This window comes from Melospiza melodia, chromosome Z (genome assembly GCF_035770615.1).
Source record: "Melospiza melodia melodia isolate bMelMel2 chromosome Z, bMelMel2.pri, whole genome shotgun sequence".
NCBI lineage: Eukaryota > Metazoa > Chordata > Aves > Passeriformes > Passerellidae > Melospiza > Melospiza melodia.
In genome coordinates, this window is record NC_086226.1 from 31,493,853 (window position 1) to 31,510,503 (window position 16,651).

Here is a 16,651-nt window from a genome sequence, read left to right on the forward strand (position 1 = left end):
TGTTGTGGTTTTTTTTTTTTGGTAGCACAATTCATGAATGGTAAATGTCTAGTAGGAATGTTTTTTTACAAAAGACAGTACTTTTTAATAAATTCTTCTCTAAGGATTGATAATTGGCTCTGGTCTGTGAATTTGTCTTTGAATCAAGGATGATGACAAGCCAATATTCTGGAAAGTAGTAAACAAACTATTATGTGTGGCAGATTTTCTTACAGAAAGTTTCATTTCTTCCAGCTTTAAGACTGTGTTAATATATCTGCAAAAGTTCTGTAAAAATTCTGTAAAAAAAAGACTTACAGAAGTTAGTGGTAGAGGTGACCTGTACTCTCTGGCCTGTATTCCTCCTTCCAAGCTCAGCACAAAGTTCTAGTAAGATGATTGCAACCTACAAGAAATTGAGTGGGAATGGTCCTTGTCACCTTCCTTGTGACTTCCTCCTGGCCCTGCCTATGCCCCACCTATCTGCTGCATCTCTAGGATTTACTGCCATAACACCTATTTTCACTCCTCCTTACCATAATACATATGCTGTTGAAGGTACACACCTCTCTGCCTTATCAAAACCTGACATAAGATGGTGTTTCTGTCTGTTTTCTCTGCAGAGTGATGGGACTGAAGTCTCGTGTCAAACAGGAACAGCACAAAGTACAGTCATTTGCCAAATAAGCTATCCTGTTTTCAGAACAGGACAACAGGTACAGCTAGCATGTTTAAATAACCTTGAATGATACCCAAAACCTTCTCTGCTGTTGTTTTTTCCTAAGTCTGCATTTATTGCTGATAAATGTTTCTTAGATTTTACAACAGAGGTATTATAATAAGCAGACTAGGGCTTAAAATATGTGACTCCCTGTCAGATTAAAGGACAAAGGATTCTCAAAACTCATTTGTCAAAACCCACAGCTTCCAAATGCTGCTGCAGTTATGTAACTTTTGGAGAGTGAAAGCTGGGGACAGAGAAGCACAGAGCATCATGTGCAGGCTCCTGAGAACTGAGCACAATTCCCATCAATTCCCCCCTGCAGTGTGAACCTGGAGTAATTCCCTCACCTGCTCAGTGAAACTCATCTCTTCAAGAAAGCAGTATTGTTTTGGGAGGAGATGGGAGGCCCACACAGCCCTAAGATGAAGTGCATATCTTTTTTTTCATATATACCATAAACCTCAGGATATCCACAGTTTCATGAAATCTCTTATTCCTCAAGGGCAGAGCAGAAACTGGGTTCTAGCCTCTAACATAATCAGCTAGAGCAATAGGAAACTTGCTTGAAAGAACAGAAGCATGATGTCCTGTGGTGGGACATGTGGAATAATGAAAAAAAAATCATATATAGAAAGTTCAGCCTGTTCTGAATGTTAATGGAATTGCTCAAAGTGGACCTGCTGAAACAAATGGAAGAAAAGAGTGAATACAAAGCTTGTGTCAATGCTAGAGTTTAAAATGAAGAAATTGTGAACACCTTTTGTTGCAGCTTACAGCTAGTTGTACACAATTTTAAAATGCAAATGACTCATGTTTATGTAAGAATGCCAACTTGTAGGGGAATGTAAGAACAAATTAATTCTGACTATTAAGACATTACTGAAATATTACATGGAAATCTGTAGAGAATTCACATATAGAGGGCAGTTCTAGATTGTTACACACATGAATAATGTCTTTTGGGATGTTGTACCAACTTGTTTACTGTGTGTCACTTGTCTCTTCTGTAGGTATCATTTGATATTAGCTTTGATTTCAACCTTAAAAATCTTCAGAATGTGGCAGTTCTAAGTTTTCGTGCATGGAGGTAAAGTACATAATGATCTGAAAGCAAGTTAGGTATTAAAAGTTTATTTGTATAAAACAATATTTTTACACCTGACTCAAATGTGTTTTGATGAACAGTGAAAGTAAGGAACAGCAAGACTCGGACAACCAGGTCGCCTTATCAATTCCTTTGCGATATGATGCAGAAATTCACTTCACAAGGTATGCTGATTTATGTAAACAGACAAGGGCATTTTGACAAGCTACTTGAAGTAACAGCCTTGAAAGGCCACTAAAATATAATGAAGCTTTGCTTTTGTTTTGGAAGTCATAAGAAATTCCCTCTTCACCAGTAGTTGCAGATTTGTCCATCCTTCCAACCAAATTTAGATGTGAAAAATTAGGAAAGTTGTGGACCCGTATTTACCTCCAAACACTTGTTACAGATGCTCCTGTGAGCAGAATTGATAAAAAGGTCAAACAGTGCATGTGGTTTTGATAACATAAATAGTATATACTGTATAATAACACTGGGCTTCTTGGCTCAAATGTAATGACATTGGATCAAAACTGGAGTTACAGTGATCAAAACTAAACAAAGGAATATCAAAAGGAAAACTATGCTCCCCTCAGTAAAGGAGGGAAAGAAAAAAATGAAAAAAATTATGGATGTATCTGCTGAACCTAGAGCAAGAATATAAATTTTTTAGCAGTTTGAGATAATGGTTTGAACTAAAACCTGAGGTACACCTGGCAGATTCTCCCTTGCTGCAGCTGCACTGGCACTGGAAGCAGACATCCTGCTTTCCCATGCACCTATCCAGATTCTGGCTCAAACCTACCCCCTCTGCCTGGTGCCAGCCCATGTAGAAGGCAAGTCAGGGCTGCTGCAAGAGAGATCCTTTACCCTGGAAAGGTAAGGAGACGCAGCTGAGCAGGCAGGGGGAGAGAGACCAACAAGAAGCCTTTTAAGCCCTTTTATCTTCATGTAGTGCTCTTGATAGTCCTTATCTTGAGCCCTGGAAACACTTGGTGATTTGGGATGCACTCAAACAGTAATTAGTCTGTTGCTGTTCCAAACAAGAATTATTTCAGTTACAGTTTAACATAGATTGCAACTGAAACAAAAATACATGGGTATCACTCTTGGATCAAGGTAGGATGTTTGAATTTTCATCAAAGAATAGATTTATTTATCTCTCCCAAATACTGAATTTCTAGGATCAACATGTAATTACACTTAATGCACTTGGTCACCAATTCTTGATCAAAAATGCTTTTTCATCCCAAAGTGTTAAAATATTAGTAAATATAAATAGATCTAAAAATCCCAGTAGATATTCTCTTTTATTTAGAGAATAACAAAAATTTTTAAAAGAGGGAGCTGCTTCAAAATGCACAGCAACTATGGATCCAGGAAATTAATATTCAGAGATTACCATAGCTACAAGTACTGTTGGCTGCTGTGTAGGATGAGCTGGAATAGGGACCACAGTACAGAAGATTATGTTACAACCTTCTTTGCAGAAGCAGTTTCAAAATATTTGAGACATGCATCATGAATAGGTGCACTAGTCTTGGAGTCATGCAGAATTTTTGAGATTATTTTAAATGCAGAAAAGCATTTAAGTCAGTGGTTCAAGTTCTTTCAGCTTCTTGAGAAGGTTGCATGAGTCCAGCAGCAGCAGAGACTGCAGGAGCATCTGTGCAGAGGGCTAGCTTCTTAGTAAATTCAGGTGCTGCAAACTTGAATCAGTGGGTTTACTTAGCTGAGAAATATGGATTGAAATGAAATGCTTCAGAAGAAGTGAGGATTAATGGAATCTATAAAAGTTAATCAAGGGAAAACAAGAGTTTGAATTCAGCTACATCTCCTGAATATGAAAAAATTCAATTTCATATGCACATCAAAGAATGAAGGAATACCTACTGCCAGAAAATAGTTAGTTATTTTTGCAGACAACAAATTTTAAAGAATTAAATAAAATGCATATTAAGCCATGGCATAAGTTGTCTTAGAAATTACCTGGAATTAGTTCATTCTGAGGCAGGTGATGCAGCCAAGAAGTAATCCCTTGAAATACAAGAGTTGAGAAAAAAGTATTGTTTTGCTGAAGTTAAGTCTTTCTAGGGATAATTTCTGGAGTTTCTAGGAGAAGATGTAGCAATATGTCTTTCCAGAGACTTCTGAAAGGACTAGGAAGCATCTTGGAAGGACTGGAGTCTTCAGCAGTGAGAAAGCAGAAAATATGTCATGTGTGTTTTCACTGGAGTCTCCTTGTAAGCAAGTCCTTCAAGGAAAGGGCCCGTGGGAGAAAGAGGAGGTTCAGAAAGGATCCACAGTGCAGTATGGAGGACCACCATTGATCAGGAAGCACATCTGTGAGACTGTACACACATTTAATTAGGATGGTACTCATGGACGTTACCCAGATTAAACAGGGAGAGAACAATAAAGATGATAGATTCCTTGTGGAACAGGAAGAGCTGATGTAGGAGTTGTAATAGCCTCTATTTATTGTTAACTCACCAGTTTGCTTTTTGACTGCTCAAATTAGCCTTCTAATGAAAGATAATGATGAAGAGCAGATACAGTTCTGGCATGATTTAGCAGAGGAGCTGCTCACAGGTAGCAAGCAGTGGGTGTGATGCACTGCACAGGGGTGTTTTCCTTGCCTTTGAGCATGGTTCCGACTAACTGAGCTCCTCAAGCACCCACAGTTCCTTGCACCGTTCCCTTCCATCACACACCTGCGATTCCATGCTGCAGTGAGCTGAAACCACCCTTGTGTTACTTCGGAAATTCTGGATTTTAAACCTCATAATTACTGAACAATATGACCCAAAGAGGACTGTGAGGGCTATGTGATATGTGCCACCTACATAAACAGGGTGATGCCTGTGTTTCCACCCCCAGCCAGTTACACATGTACCAAGGGAGACAGTCAGGAAGGCCCTTCCTGAGTGAAAAGGTGACTGCAAGGGTGAATGTTGCAGTTTGTGCACAGAGAAGAAGTTTGCACTATGGCCCTGAAACAATGCAGGGTCTAGAAGCCTGAGAGAGCCTGTATCCTGTACAATTCTCTTGTCTTAATTTCACATGTTTGTTCCAGCTCTGGGCTTCAGCACACCATTTTCTTAACCAACTTCGTAAAATTCAAACAACAATCTAAGTGACTGACTTCTCTCTCTGTACTTCTGACCTGTTTCACAAAGGCATATCCAGTAACATATGTTTTCAAAGCAGCTGCCAAATTGAAATGTATTGTTTTATGGTTGTTAACCAGGCTTGCCAATATCAACTTTTATGAAGTATACTCTGGTCATAAAATTCCTTCCACTGTGAATAATTTTGAAGATATTGGCCCCACGTTCAACTTCTCAGTTAAGGTTAGTAAGTCTGTTTTGTTCTGGTTCAAGAAGTTGCCTTAGCTCCCTCTGTAGTCTGCTCCCAAAACCTTGTTTAAAAAAACACTCCTGCTTTCATTGTCTGATTTTGAAGCTTTTGAATAAGTCAAATAAGAAAAAAAAAAACTGCAAATAGCATAAGTTCTTGGAGTCTTCATAAGGTTAAGGATGACATTTGCACCAGTAGAATGGGGGAGGGATTGGTCCTGCACTGTGTACATATTTAGAAGATGGTTAATGCTTAACTTTAGGCCAGCTTCGACTGTTTTTTCACAGAGTCTCCTGACAACTTGATAAAGAAAAACAAGTGTTTGCAGGCTTGGACTTTGAAACTTGAAGTTTGGCGAGGGTTAAGAGCTCAAACCTGATGCAAGAACTTGCCAAATCACAGTGCTTATTACATAACACAGAAAAAAAAACATAGATCCAAATATGCAACGTGGAAGAAAGTTAAATTATGTTCCATTTCCATTCCTGTAACTGCTACTCCAAAGGACTAAACAGGCCTATTGGCCGTGGCAGAAGATTTGCTTTTCAAAACATATTTCATGCAGTTAATATGAACTCTGCTAAGAAAACAGACAGGAAACTGGAGCTATACAATATACTTTCTGCTTTACTATTCACAAAATTACTACTCCAGTGTCTTAGTAAAAAAAAACTTATATAAAAGGAGTCCAGTTCTTCCATACTCATCCATTATTTCTAATTTTCTTGGTGTATCAAATAATTTACGTGTAGCTACCTGAATTAACTCTTGCGTTTCTTGCTTTGCAGGTAACAACAGGAAGTATTCCAGTAAAGATGGCATCTGTAACAATCAATCTTCCCGAAATGACCAGCAAAGGCAACCCGCTGATGTACCTAACTGCAGTCACCACAGATGAGGTATAGAACTGAATTCTGTTTTGGGAGTTTATCAGTACTACAAACATTAATTATCTGCCAATATTATGGCTTAATTTAAGGGAATCCATACTCTTTCTCCTTGTCCCTTCCTCATAAAGAGGGAACCACAATGCCAGCAGTACACTAGGTTATTACTTTGCAGATGTGGAGTATCTGGATCTCTTCAATTAGGTCCTTCTCCAAGTTCCTGAGAAATTTATTGTAAAAAAGAAATTATTAGATGAGGAAAAGCCCTTCAGGTCAATCTAGGAACAAAAAATATGTGTCATAAGAATTACTTACTCCTGACCAAAACCACATACTTTTAGTTTTCTAAAGAATTCAGTGTTCACACTTCAGCTTTTAACAGCCACCATCTAAGCCTGGAAATATATATTACTACAATAAGTATAAACTCCCAAGTAGCATGTCATCCACTCTCATTCCTGCCATCTTTCCTAGGTCAGAGGTGTTACTTGTGATGCTCAGATAAATCCACTGCAAATAGGGAAAAGACCTTATTCTCCATCTTTCATGAAAGAGAACTTCAGAGCTTCCAAAGAACTGGTGAGTAAAACCCAGGGCTGCAGTAAGCAGGACCTTCTGAGCTGAGGGAAGCAGAGCTGACCTTCTGAGCCCACTGCTGTGCTTGTGATGAAGGCTGTGATGGGGTGGCATTCCTCATGTACAGAGCAGGAGCTCAGCCTATGGACATTATTTCAGATACTGCATCTGCTTTAGCACATCCTGTGAGCACTTGATTTGTATGCACAGAACGGCAAGGGCAAAAATTCTAGATGTTGCAAGTATATTTTTTAAAGTGTATTTTTAATGCATGCTGTTGCTTCTTCTTGCTGTTTCCCCTGGAAGAACTGTAAGAACGTGAAGTGCAGTACCATCATATGCAAACTGGAACACATTGCACTGAAGGGAGAGTACTTTGTGAACGTGTCCACCCAAATCTGGAATGGAACTTTTGCTGCCGTGAGTATCAGCTGCATCTTTATAGAGAATACAATATTCAAGTATTTTCAAACTCCTGATATTTTTCAAAGTCCAGTACAGAGACCTTACTAAGAGAGTACAGAGTACTCTCAGAGTACTTACGGAGTACAGAGACCTCAGTCTAGAAAGACCTTCCTTTACTTTGTATTGGTGTTTTTTTTCCCGATTGAAAACTTGAACGTGAAAGTAGTGAGGCTGCATAACGGAGGTGATAAAACTTCAGTCCAGCACAGAATCTAAGAAAATGCTATGATAGTGCAACCTCCACTGCTGAAAAAAAAGTTTCCTACATCTGTTAGAATCATTCTTGGGGAACTACAGTTTCCACAAAACTCATCATAGGACAGCAGAGCACAGTACCATCATAGTCTGTAAAATAATCATGCTTTTTAGCTTTTGAACATCACAGCACACATCGTGGTCATTTTAGATCACATCAAAATACCAAAGCCCTGTTAGTGCTGCCAGTTCTATTTGCTCTATTTGATAGAGAAAGTGTGGAAACCATCTTTAATTGATTTTTTGTGTTTATTAGAGTGGGTGTTAAAGAAACAGTACTTGCTTAGAGACCTACGGGATGCTTCAAAAAATCATCAATATCTCAGCCTATTTTCAATCACCATGTGTCCTCCAGGATATAACTCATCATGAGTTACCAGACTTTTGAAGTTAGACTATGTTTGCTTCTTAGCTGGGCAACCAACCAAATGATCTTGGAGCCCTGGGTTTGCCTAATGCGTCAGGAACATGACACAGTCTCCTTAGTGTGTCTGGTGATTGTTGTGGCAGGTATTGACATTTAACAGCAGGGCTGTTGTCAGCTCCAGCATTCAACTGTTAAAAGGAAAAGGTCAGGTTGATATTGTTAAATGTGTTATGGCAGTGTGCGACAAAAAGCATCTGTCTGTCTTTAGTGTTTGTATTTTCTTAATCAGCTGGGTAAAGACCATTTGTTAGTGCTGTTAGGTATGCAGAAGGTGGAGACCTGAACAAAAGGTTATTACCCTCACTAACAAGTGAGTGGGAATGGTTTGTTTACCATCACTGGCTGATGGGAAGGAAAGTTCATTTGTGACAGTTCTCCTCACATCTCCCATTTTGTAATTTTCTATTTGGTTGTAAAAAATTCAGCACAAATAGTCTTGCAAGCACTCTCTCAATCATGCACATTATCAACCTTTTTATTTAGTGGCAATCGGCCATTGTCCAAGAAGGACATGGCAGGCTTGCCAGTACCTGCTAAGCAAAGGAAAGATATGTTTAGGAATTGAGGTGCTTTGAAAAGTGCTCAGGTGTTTTTCTAAACTTTTAGGTGTGCAGGACACACTGCTTGGGCAGATGGCCACAGTGCAGGGATGCAATAACTCACTGCAGAGCCAGTCAGTTTGGTCTGTTGGCCACTGCAGACCCACAGCTGCCCACAGTACCTGGCCCTGCCACAGAGGAATGGCTGAGGAGGCAAAATGGCAGAGCAGGCATTGCCTTTGGGTCAGCTGGAGAGAGTGGTCCTGTGCTCCCACGGAGCTGAGGCCATTCCTTGTGGTGCTGTGGAACTGCAGCAGTGAACTCACAGTGTCTGCACAGCCATTCACCTCTCCTCCAGTACATCCACAGAGGGAAGTGGGATCTGGCACAAGGTCCCTTTTCAAATAGGAATTGGCTTAGGATTTTTGTCATCATCTCTGTTTTAGCTGAGAGAGCTATGTCAGAATTTGAGACGTGGAGAGGAACACATAGTGAAAGGAAAAAATAAATGGGGAAAAACAGAAGCTCTGGATAGAAGTGAGGGTGGGGAGAAGTAAAAGAACATCCAGTTTCCATTTCTTTCAAAGGCCAGAGATATATTCCCATCTGTCTTTTGTTGCTGTGTCTCCTTTTCTCACTGCTATTTCCCTCCATCTCTTGCCTGACAGCTTTGAAATAACTATAAAAAGGGTTACGTAAATATTTCCTTCTGTTTTGCTTGAACTGTACATTAAAGAAAAAGAAAAACCAGTTCCTCAATGTCACTGCTAAGTGGATTACCGATATATTATTACTTTGATTGACATGTTTGCTGGGGAAAAATATTAAAATAATTTTCTTAATACTGTGATTTTCTTTTCTGGCTGTGAAGTCCTCATTTCAAGGACATCAGACTTCAAGGACTTTCAGAATAATGTGCATGCGTGCTCTCCTCATTTTAATTGAGTTGCCCTATTACAGAACTTTACAGCTGTTTTAATCTTCCCTTTCAGTTAATTTTCCAGACATTACAACTCTCTGCAGAAGCAAAAATTGATACAAATAACCCTGAGTTATTTATCATTGGAGAGAATACCCTAACTGTAAGTGATAGTTAAGTATATTTTTTCAACTTCTCTATGTTTGACTGTATTAAAGTGATAGTATTTCATTTTCAGCGTCCTTTAGGAGTACACAGTAACTTGATTATTTTGAAATAATGTATCATTTGACTATATACAAATCCCTTAAGCTATTAAAATGTTTTCATTTCAGCCCACTGCTATAAAAACCAGATATAGTTAAAACCTGTAGGTCTTAAATTGTAGAACTCTGAGAAAAAGTCAGCTAGGAACTTCTGAAATTCAGAGAGCTTTCTGTTCATGAAAAGATCAAGATTTGGCTTTCTTGCTGCAATGGAATTAATTTTTATAGATAAATGAGCTCTGGGAAACCTGCTCACAAATCTGACTTATAGTTTTACTTACTTCTATAAGAGTATGGTTTGAGGTTTCTACACAAATGTTTGGCAAAGTTCTCCAGAAAATAATCTCATTTGTAAAGGAATGTGGAATATTTTTAGCGTTTGGAATAGCTGTCATATGGACTATGTGGACACAGTTAATCTCAAGAGAAGTCTCCATACCACTGCTTTATTAGTACTGAATTCTTCTTCCAAGCTTTCTATACACAAACATAAAAAACTCTGGAAGAATATAGTAGTACTGTGGTAATTACTGTTGTAATAAAAGAGGACGCCTTATTCTCTTAGTCTGTCTTGAGAGGAACACTCTTCCATTTGCAGTACTAATTTCAGATTTATTTTTACAGGACTTAATAGCCTATTTTACCCATAAAATAACCAAGGCTATTAAAAAGCAAAATGCAAATTAGTAAATGAGTCAAATATATGTAAGAATGTGCAGCATAGCTCATTCACAGGCAATAGAGAATTCAACTAAATGTGCACAAAGCAGTTACAGATTCGTCTCTCTCACTGTGTGGTATGATCGTCATCCAATACCATTTTTAATCACTGGTTCCTCATGGGTCACTCTATTTTTTGTGAAGAACCTCTAAATAAGCCATTTTGTAATCAGTAAAAGCTCCAGTGCCTGAAGAGCAAAGGAAGTATGTTTTCACAGAAAAATTACATGCCAGTATTTGAAGTGTTCTGAGTGCTTCAGTTTGGCATGGTATTATTTCTATTATGAGATGAAGCTCATTACTATACAATGCAAATATTCCAGGTAATTGCACAGGTTTTTTAGGTAACTCATGAATAAGTATTTTTCCACATTTGAAGCATGGTACTGCCAAATCTACATTACCAGAAGTTCTGTTGGCAGTTTCAGGAGAACCAGAATTTAATTATTCAAATGACAGTTGAAAAATGAAAGTCAGTTCCTCCCCCAGCCATTGAAACATGTGCAACTGGGACTTCTACACCTTTGAGGCAATAGCGGAACAGACCCTGAAAGTTTTCCACAGGGTTCCTTGGAAACCAAGTGGCTTTCGGGGACTTCCAGCCTGACCTTTACTCAACAATCTAGTGCCCTGTGAGAAGTCTTGGTAAATGTGCCAGGTTGTGAAGGTACATTCTCCCTAGAGCAGACACTTTGACACTTGTAGTCAGTACCCAGCACGGTACTTCTTGTCAGGCCAACAGGGATACCCAGTCTGCCCTTCACACTTCCTTGGGAACAGGCAGTACAGAAGCAAACAGAGCTTATTTCCCTTCTTACCCTGTTAATTTAAATGGATGTAGTAGGATACATCCAATTTAATATCTGCCTTACTCATCCATATTCTATATACCTAGTCCCTGGAAAGAACAGGTATTTCTGAAATGCAGTTCATCTCATCCTACATTTGATCTTGAAAATAACTAGGGTGAATTAGGCTCTTAAAAAAGTCTGTCCTCCTTTGGGAGTCAAGGAACCATGCTGTAGATAAACACCAGATGAGTTGAATCCCAGTCTCATGGTGTCTTACTGACCACAGTTTAACTGCAGGAAAGATAATTTGTTGTTAGGCATCAATTTTCCTTTCCAATAGTGCCACTTCACTGTTAATCTAATGCAGAAAGCATTACTAGGCAAACTGCATATATGAAATTGGCTTCTTACATTGGATGAACTGGGTTGTTGTTTAGCCAAATAAATGAATATTGCCTTTTGATGCTACATGGGGAAGCTGCTTAGGTATTTTTACGTAAAAGCTTTCACATTTTTTCCAATTTGGAAAGGACTGCCAGCTGGAGGCCAGAATGTTAACCTGCTAGAATCATCGCTATGGCCATTCAGTTAGAAAATACACAAAGCCATTCTGCCTTGGTGAAATGAATACACATAACCACACCTAGCACAACACTGGAGCCTTCCAACAGAAATTACTTAAATCACTGAAATGTCAGTCCAGTGCAAGTTTCCCAGAAAGCTTAAGATTAAATTACTCCAGACAAATGCACTGAACAACCAGCCTGAGAAAATAAACCAATGTGACTTGTTTTATCATGTTTCAGAAAGGAAAAAAAACTTTCAGCTAACTGCATGTTGTTCCAACATTAACTCCAAAAATTTGACAGTTCATAAATATTACAGCAATGTCTCTCCAAGAAACTCTGTTATATGTAATTATATATTTGGCTATACCTAATCCAGCTAGATAGGGTATCACCTGAAAACTAGCTTCCAGACACTCTATGCTCCTCTGGGAGCTCTCTGGTATTGCTTGTGGTTCAGGAGATGTAGGTGTTCCAGAGGTGCTCCTGTTTGACCTATACATCTTGCAGCAAATCCCTGCAGTTGACCCAGGAGAACACAGATCACCATGAGATCTGTCAAGTCATTAGTGGTTTCATAGAAGGTAGGAAGAGCAGGCAAAGGAGACTGAGGCACCTGCCCAGCAGGAGGATTGGAATTTCAGCAGATGTGCTGGTGTCTGGCCTCAGTGATTAGTGCTGCCTCCTACAGCTGCTGAGCACAGATAACGGGCTCTGACAACGCTTGGTGAAAAGGAGTGCTCCTCCAGCAGTCTGATTTTAGGGCTGTGTAAACATGGCTGGTTTACACAGCAATGGTGTGTGGAGCCTTTGAAAGGCCTGCTGTTAATGGAGAGGCAGCTGGCAAGAGAGATTGGCCTGTTAAGCATGGCCAGGAGTGATGAGGGCCTCTAGTCCCTAGCTGGCATTGCCGTGTGCCACAGTGCAACCAGACACCCATGGGCACCAGTGAAAGGGCTGCAATTGCTTGGTGCATTCCAGTCACTGATCCTGGAATAGGTGCAGTCCAGGCATTCTTGATCATTGGTTTACAAATCCTACCTTATTTGCAGTTCACATGAGCCCCTAAGACACAATCTCTCTTTCAGATCCCAGTTACAATAATGAAGCCGGATGAGAAAGCTGAGGTACCAGTAGGTGTTGTGATTGGCAGCATATTGGCTGGACTCCTCTTGCTGTTGGTACTGGTTGCTGTTTTGTGGAAAGTAAGTTGGTACTTATATCTTAAAACCGGAAAAGGATAAATATATTTGGGCTATTTTCTGTGGAATCTCTCTTCTCTAGTGTGAAACAAAACCACATCAGCAGTTTGGTGGTATGAATAATACTGTGTTGACATTACACCCTTGACATATTTTAGAAGGGTTTATGAAATGAGTCCTTATAGAAAGCGGTAAGATGAAGATGTTAAATCACCTGCCAATCATTCAAAACAGGGGCTGTGACATTTACTTTTTTTCCTTTCAACACTGTCTGCCTCCTTCCATAATATCCTATCTGGGCTCTGAACACCCATGATATTCCCAGTGGACAAGGGTGGGGATTATGAACAAGGTGAGAGAGGACATATTTTGGACAAAAGAACAGACAAAAGAAAGGGAAAGAAAGGGCAGGGGCAAAAAGTAAATTACAAAGGTTACATAGAAAAAGGGGAAAGTTTTTCTGCATGCCAGGGCATTGGTGTTTGAAGTGCTTCTTGGCACACCAAGGCATCATGGAAATGTCCATATCTCAGCAGGGAGAAAACTGGCTAATCAGCACTGCTGCTCTAGCATTCAGTTGCACCAGGTAGGAGTTTAGGGCCCACCTCCTTTCATTTTAGAGGCAGGAATTGTCTACAAATCAAACTCTATATTGTATGCGTGCACACAGGTACATTTTTACCATCACAGTATTTAGTTTTGCTGAGCAATGAATTATCAATGACTGACTGCAATTATCAATGACTGACTGCAATGTGGTGTTATTTTAATACTTCTCACAGCTTGGCTTCTTCAAGAGACAGTACGAGAAAATGACACAGGATATAGAAGATGTCGATGAAATTGCAGAACTCACAAAGGACAAAGACTGAAGATGAGTTACATGGATAAAGGAGATCTGAGCAACCAATAGTAGTTGTGATCAGTCAGTTCTTCAGCTGGAGTGCCTTAAAGCTTAGTAACATTTAAACATTTTTAATGAAAGTGTCTTTATAGATGAAATATTTTACAGATTCTACTCTATTGTAAGAGTAACTGCAGGACAGTTTGGTTTTTTCAAAAATGATTTATAATGCCTTTTCTTGTAAATTTTTGCCTTTCAAACAAACTTAACCCTTAGAACTGGCAGGTCCGGAGTATACAGTAACATACTGTTCCAGCAGCCCTTCTCTTGATCCACTGCAGAGTGAAACAGAAGAATTTATTTCAGATTATTGTGGAACAGCATCACTTGGTAATTCAGTTGACAAGTACCACATGTGTTAATGGACATTTTCTATTAAGCTGATGATGAATGTGTGGTGAATACTGCTTCCAGACTGGGAGAAGAAAAGTCATTTTTTCATTGACTAGCTCCATCCTTATTGTTTTAGAAAAATAATTTCCACCAGCAAACCTTTGCTTTAACTAATCTATAAACTGGGAACTGTGTATGAAGATGTCTGTCTGGATGCTACAGGACAACTGGTTGGGCAAAGTCTTCCAAAAGTTCTTATTTCTTGCACTAAGGTCACAACTAAATTACTGAAGGATATTGTTTTGGGGAAGTATTGTCAAATAGTATGTATAACTGTCTTCTGCATACTTTCTTCCTGAGAAGAAAATACGAATTTCATAATCACTTACAGCATGTTCTCTGCAATGTTATTACTCATTTTCATCTTGAGAAGCACTACTACTGTTATGCTGGCCTTTATACTCTCGGTCCCTCTGATATCAGTTTGGTCTTTGACATAAATAGAAAAGACAGTCAAGATCTTGCCTTTAATTCTGTACTGAAAGATTTTGCAAGACTAAGAGCATAGAGTGAACTAAAGGGGATAGCTGACTGAGGACTTATGCACGTTACAAAAGGGGATAGTGAAGATCTAAGCTCTGTAAAATGTTTACTGCACTTACTTCTTTAGCATCTCAGTGCCCTCCAGGAGACCAAAGTTCAGTACAACCTCCTTACCTACCACATTTTTTTTGGTCCTACCTGTTCATGTCTTGATGAAGTTAACTTATGTTTTATACAGTGAAGTACTGTAGTGCTCTGGAATGAGCTCTGAGCACAACACTTGAGTGACTTTGTGTTGGTTACACACCTCAAGTTTATCACATGCTGTTACGCTGCCTGGTTATAATGAAAGCTCAGTCTTATACAAGGCCCATGCTGTAAGACTGGTAACAGTCAGGGGAATTGGCCTTTTGCTTGCCTTTCTCTCTCATGCCTGTCAGCTACACTTAAAACTGATTGTGAGAGAAGATGTGTGTGTTTTTTGTATGCATGCTGCCATGCAAGTGAGATTGTCTGCAACTTGAGGTGATTTACTTGAAGAGTAAAACATGCAAATGTGCCTGATTGAGAACACGAAGTCATGGTTTCTTCCCCCCAAAGCTGGCTTGTAATTATGCTTAGGCACTTTTCCATTATTTTTTGAGGGACTAGGCTTAAGCACGTTTGAAAGTTTTACTCAGTCTTTTTTAATAGCTAATCAGTCAAAAGCCAACCATCTCCTTGGCAAATAACAGCTTCATTTGCAGCAACAGCTGGATTATGCTCAGTGTAGTTTTATATGTGTTTTGAATTTATTTTGTATCTATGAAATGTTATGTTTTGGGACATTTTGTTGCGGTTTTTCTAACATTCTGAAAAACAATTCAGATTCTTATATCAATTATCAAGCAAGATTATTGCCATCAGCTAAGTCTGCGACCAACACAGATATTTAAAAAGCGGGGAAAAAATATCAATTGCATAAATCTAAAGAATAAGCTCCTGACTTGTAATTATAAACTTTGAGGGCAAATGCTCTGAGAGTAGAAAGAAAAAATTTGTCTGCCTCAATTCTTATATAAACTTGTGCAGAAAAAAATAACCCCTACAGCCATGTATGTGGGAAGTTCCTACATAATCAGGGTCATGCACTCCAGAGCAGAGAGGGAATTTCACAATACACCAGATGGTAGAATTTTCAATTTCTGGTGCTGCCTACCAGGCAATTCAGGCCTTGACCCAGATTTCCTTCTTCTGCATTCAGTGGGAAGTACAGGTCAATATCAAATATGCATCTTCTTTGGGGATTTAACAGTTTATCAGTCAGGTAGCAATGATTCAATTCACTAGCCTTCATTGGGTTATATTTTGACATGGACAATATAATTCTCCTTCCCAGCCTGGACACAATACTGCTTTTCCAAAATAAAGGGGAGACATAGCAATGGGTAAGGTTTTTGTATTCTAACCTAACCACTCCAAGTTACTAGTTTATTTTTCTTTTACAATTAATACTTAAATGGATATTCAGTTTTTGTAATGGCTAAGTCTATTGCACTTTTAAGTTGGCACAACCACAAATAATACTGGAAATATTATGTATATTTTGTATTGTGTGCAAGGGTTTGGTTTGTTTTTTCCTTTTAAGTTTACTTTTTTAAAGCAGCATGTTTTAAATACCCTGAAATTTTCAGCTTCAGCATGTACTTCTCTTTGTGCTTGCAGCAAAAAAAGTCAGCAATACCTTCAGCAAACTCAAGTTATATCTGATTCTGGTCTTGAAATCTAGCTGCTGATTTCCTGAAGTACTAGAATCAAGTCCAAAATCTGAGTAGGTTTCACGTGAGCCTATGTATAAAATTGGAATATACGAGAGAGTTTATAATAAAGTTGACTTCTAAAAGCTAGCATGTAAGCTCTGTGGGAGCAGGGACTGTATCACTGTGGTGGCCTGTCTGAGGGCCTAACAGCATTACTGCAATAAAACCCAAGACTACTGCTGAACACAGACTCATTTATTTTTAGACAGCACCCTGAAGAGAACCAATGCTACTGAAAAAGCACTGCATAAAATGGGGCCAGATATGGCTTTGTCCCAGTAGCACACAGTGAGAACCTGAGGGTTTGACTCT

The 16,651-nt window shown here is 39.1% G+C and overlaps 2 protein-coding genes across 4 annotated transcripts in view; one reads left to right on the plus strand and one right to left on the minus strand.

The window, feature by feature from the left end:
* ITGA2 (integrin subunit alpha 2) overlaps positions 1–16,523 on the plus strand; it is a 67,330-nt gene extending 50,807 nt beyond the window's left edge. For both annotated transcript variants that reach the window (XM_063181246.1, XM_063181245.1), the window contains 10 exons: positions 603–695; positions 1,714–1,790; positions 1,889–1,972; positions 5,038–5,140; positions 5,936–6,046; positions 6,509–6,613; positions 6,917–7,030; positions 9,289–9,378; positions 12,647–12,763; positions 13,543–16,523. In XM_063181246.1, the coding sequence (XP_063037316.1) occupies positions 603–695; positions 1,714–1,790; positions 1,889–1,972; positions 5,038–5,140; positions 5,936–6,046; positions 6,509–6,613; positions 6,917–7,030; positions 9,289–9,378; positions 12,647–12,763; positions 13,543–13,632 (984 nt within the window). In that variant the 3' untranslated portion in view covers positions 13,633–16,523. The remainder of the gene's footprint in view (positions 1–602; positions 696–1,713; positions 1,791–1,888; positions 1,973–5,037; positions 5,141–5,935; positions 6,047–6,508; positions 6,614–6,916; positions 7,031–9,288; positions 9,379–12,646; positions 12,764–13,542) is intronic.
* LOC134432471 (molybdopterin synthase sulfur carrier subunit-like) overlaps positions 1–16,651 on the minus strand; it is a 33,434-nt gene that overhangs the window by 2,315 nt on the left and 14,468 nt on the right. For both annotated transcript variants that reach the window (XM_063181250.1, XM_063181251.1), the window contains exons 6-7: positions 3,777–4,138; positions 298–385 (exon numbers count right to left, since the gene is read on the minus strand). The gene's annotated coding sequence lies outside the window, so the exon portion shown is untranslated. The remainder of the gene's footprint in view (positions 1–297; positions 386–3,776; positions 4,139–16,651) is intronic.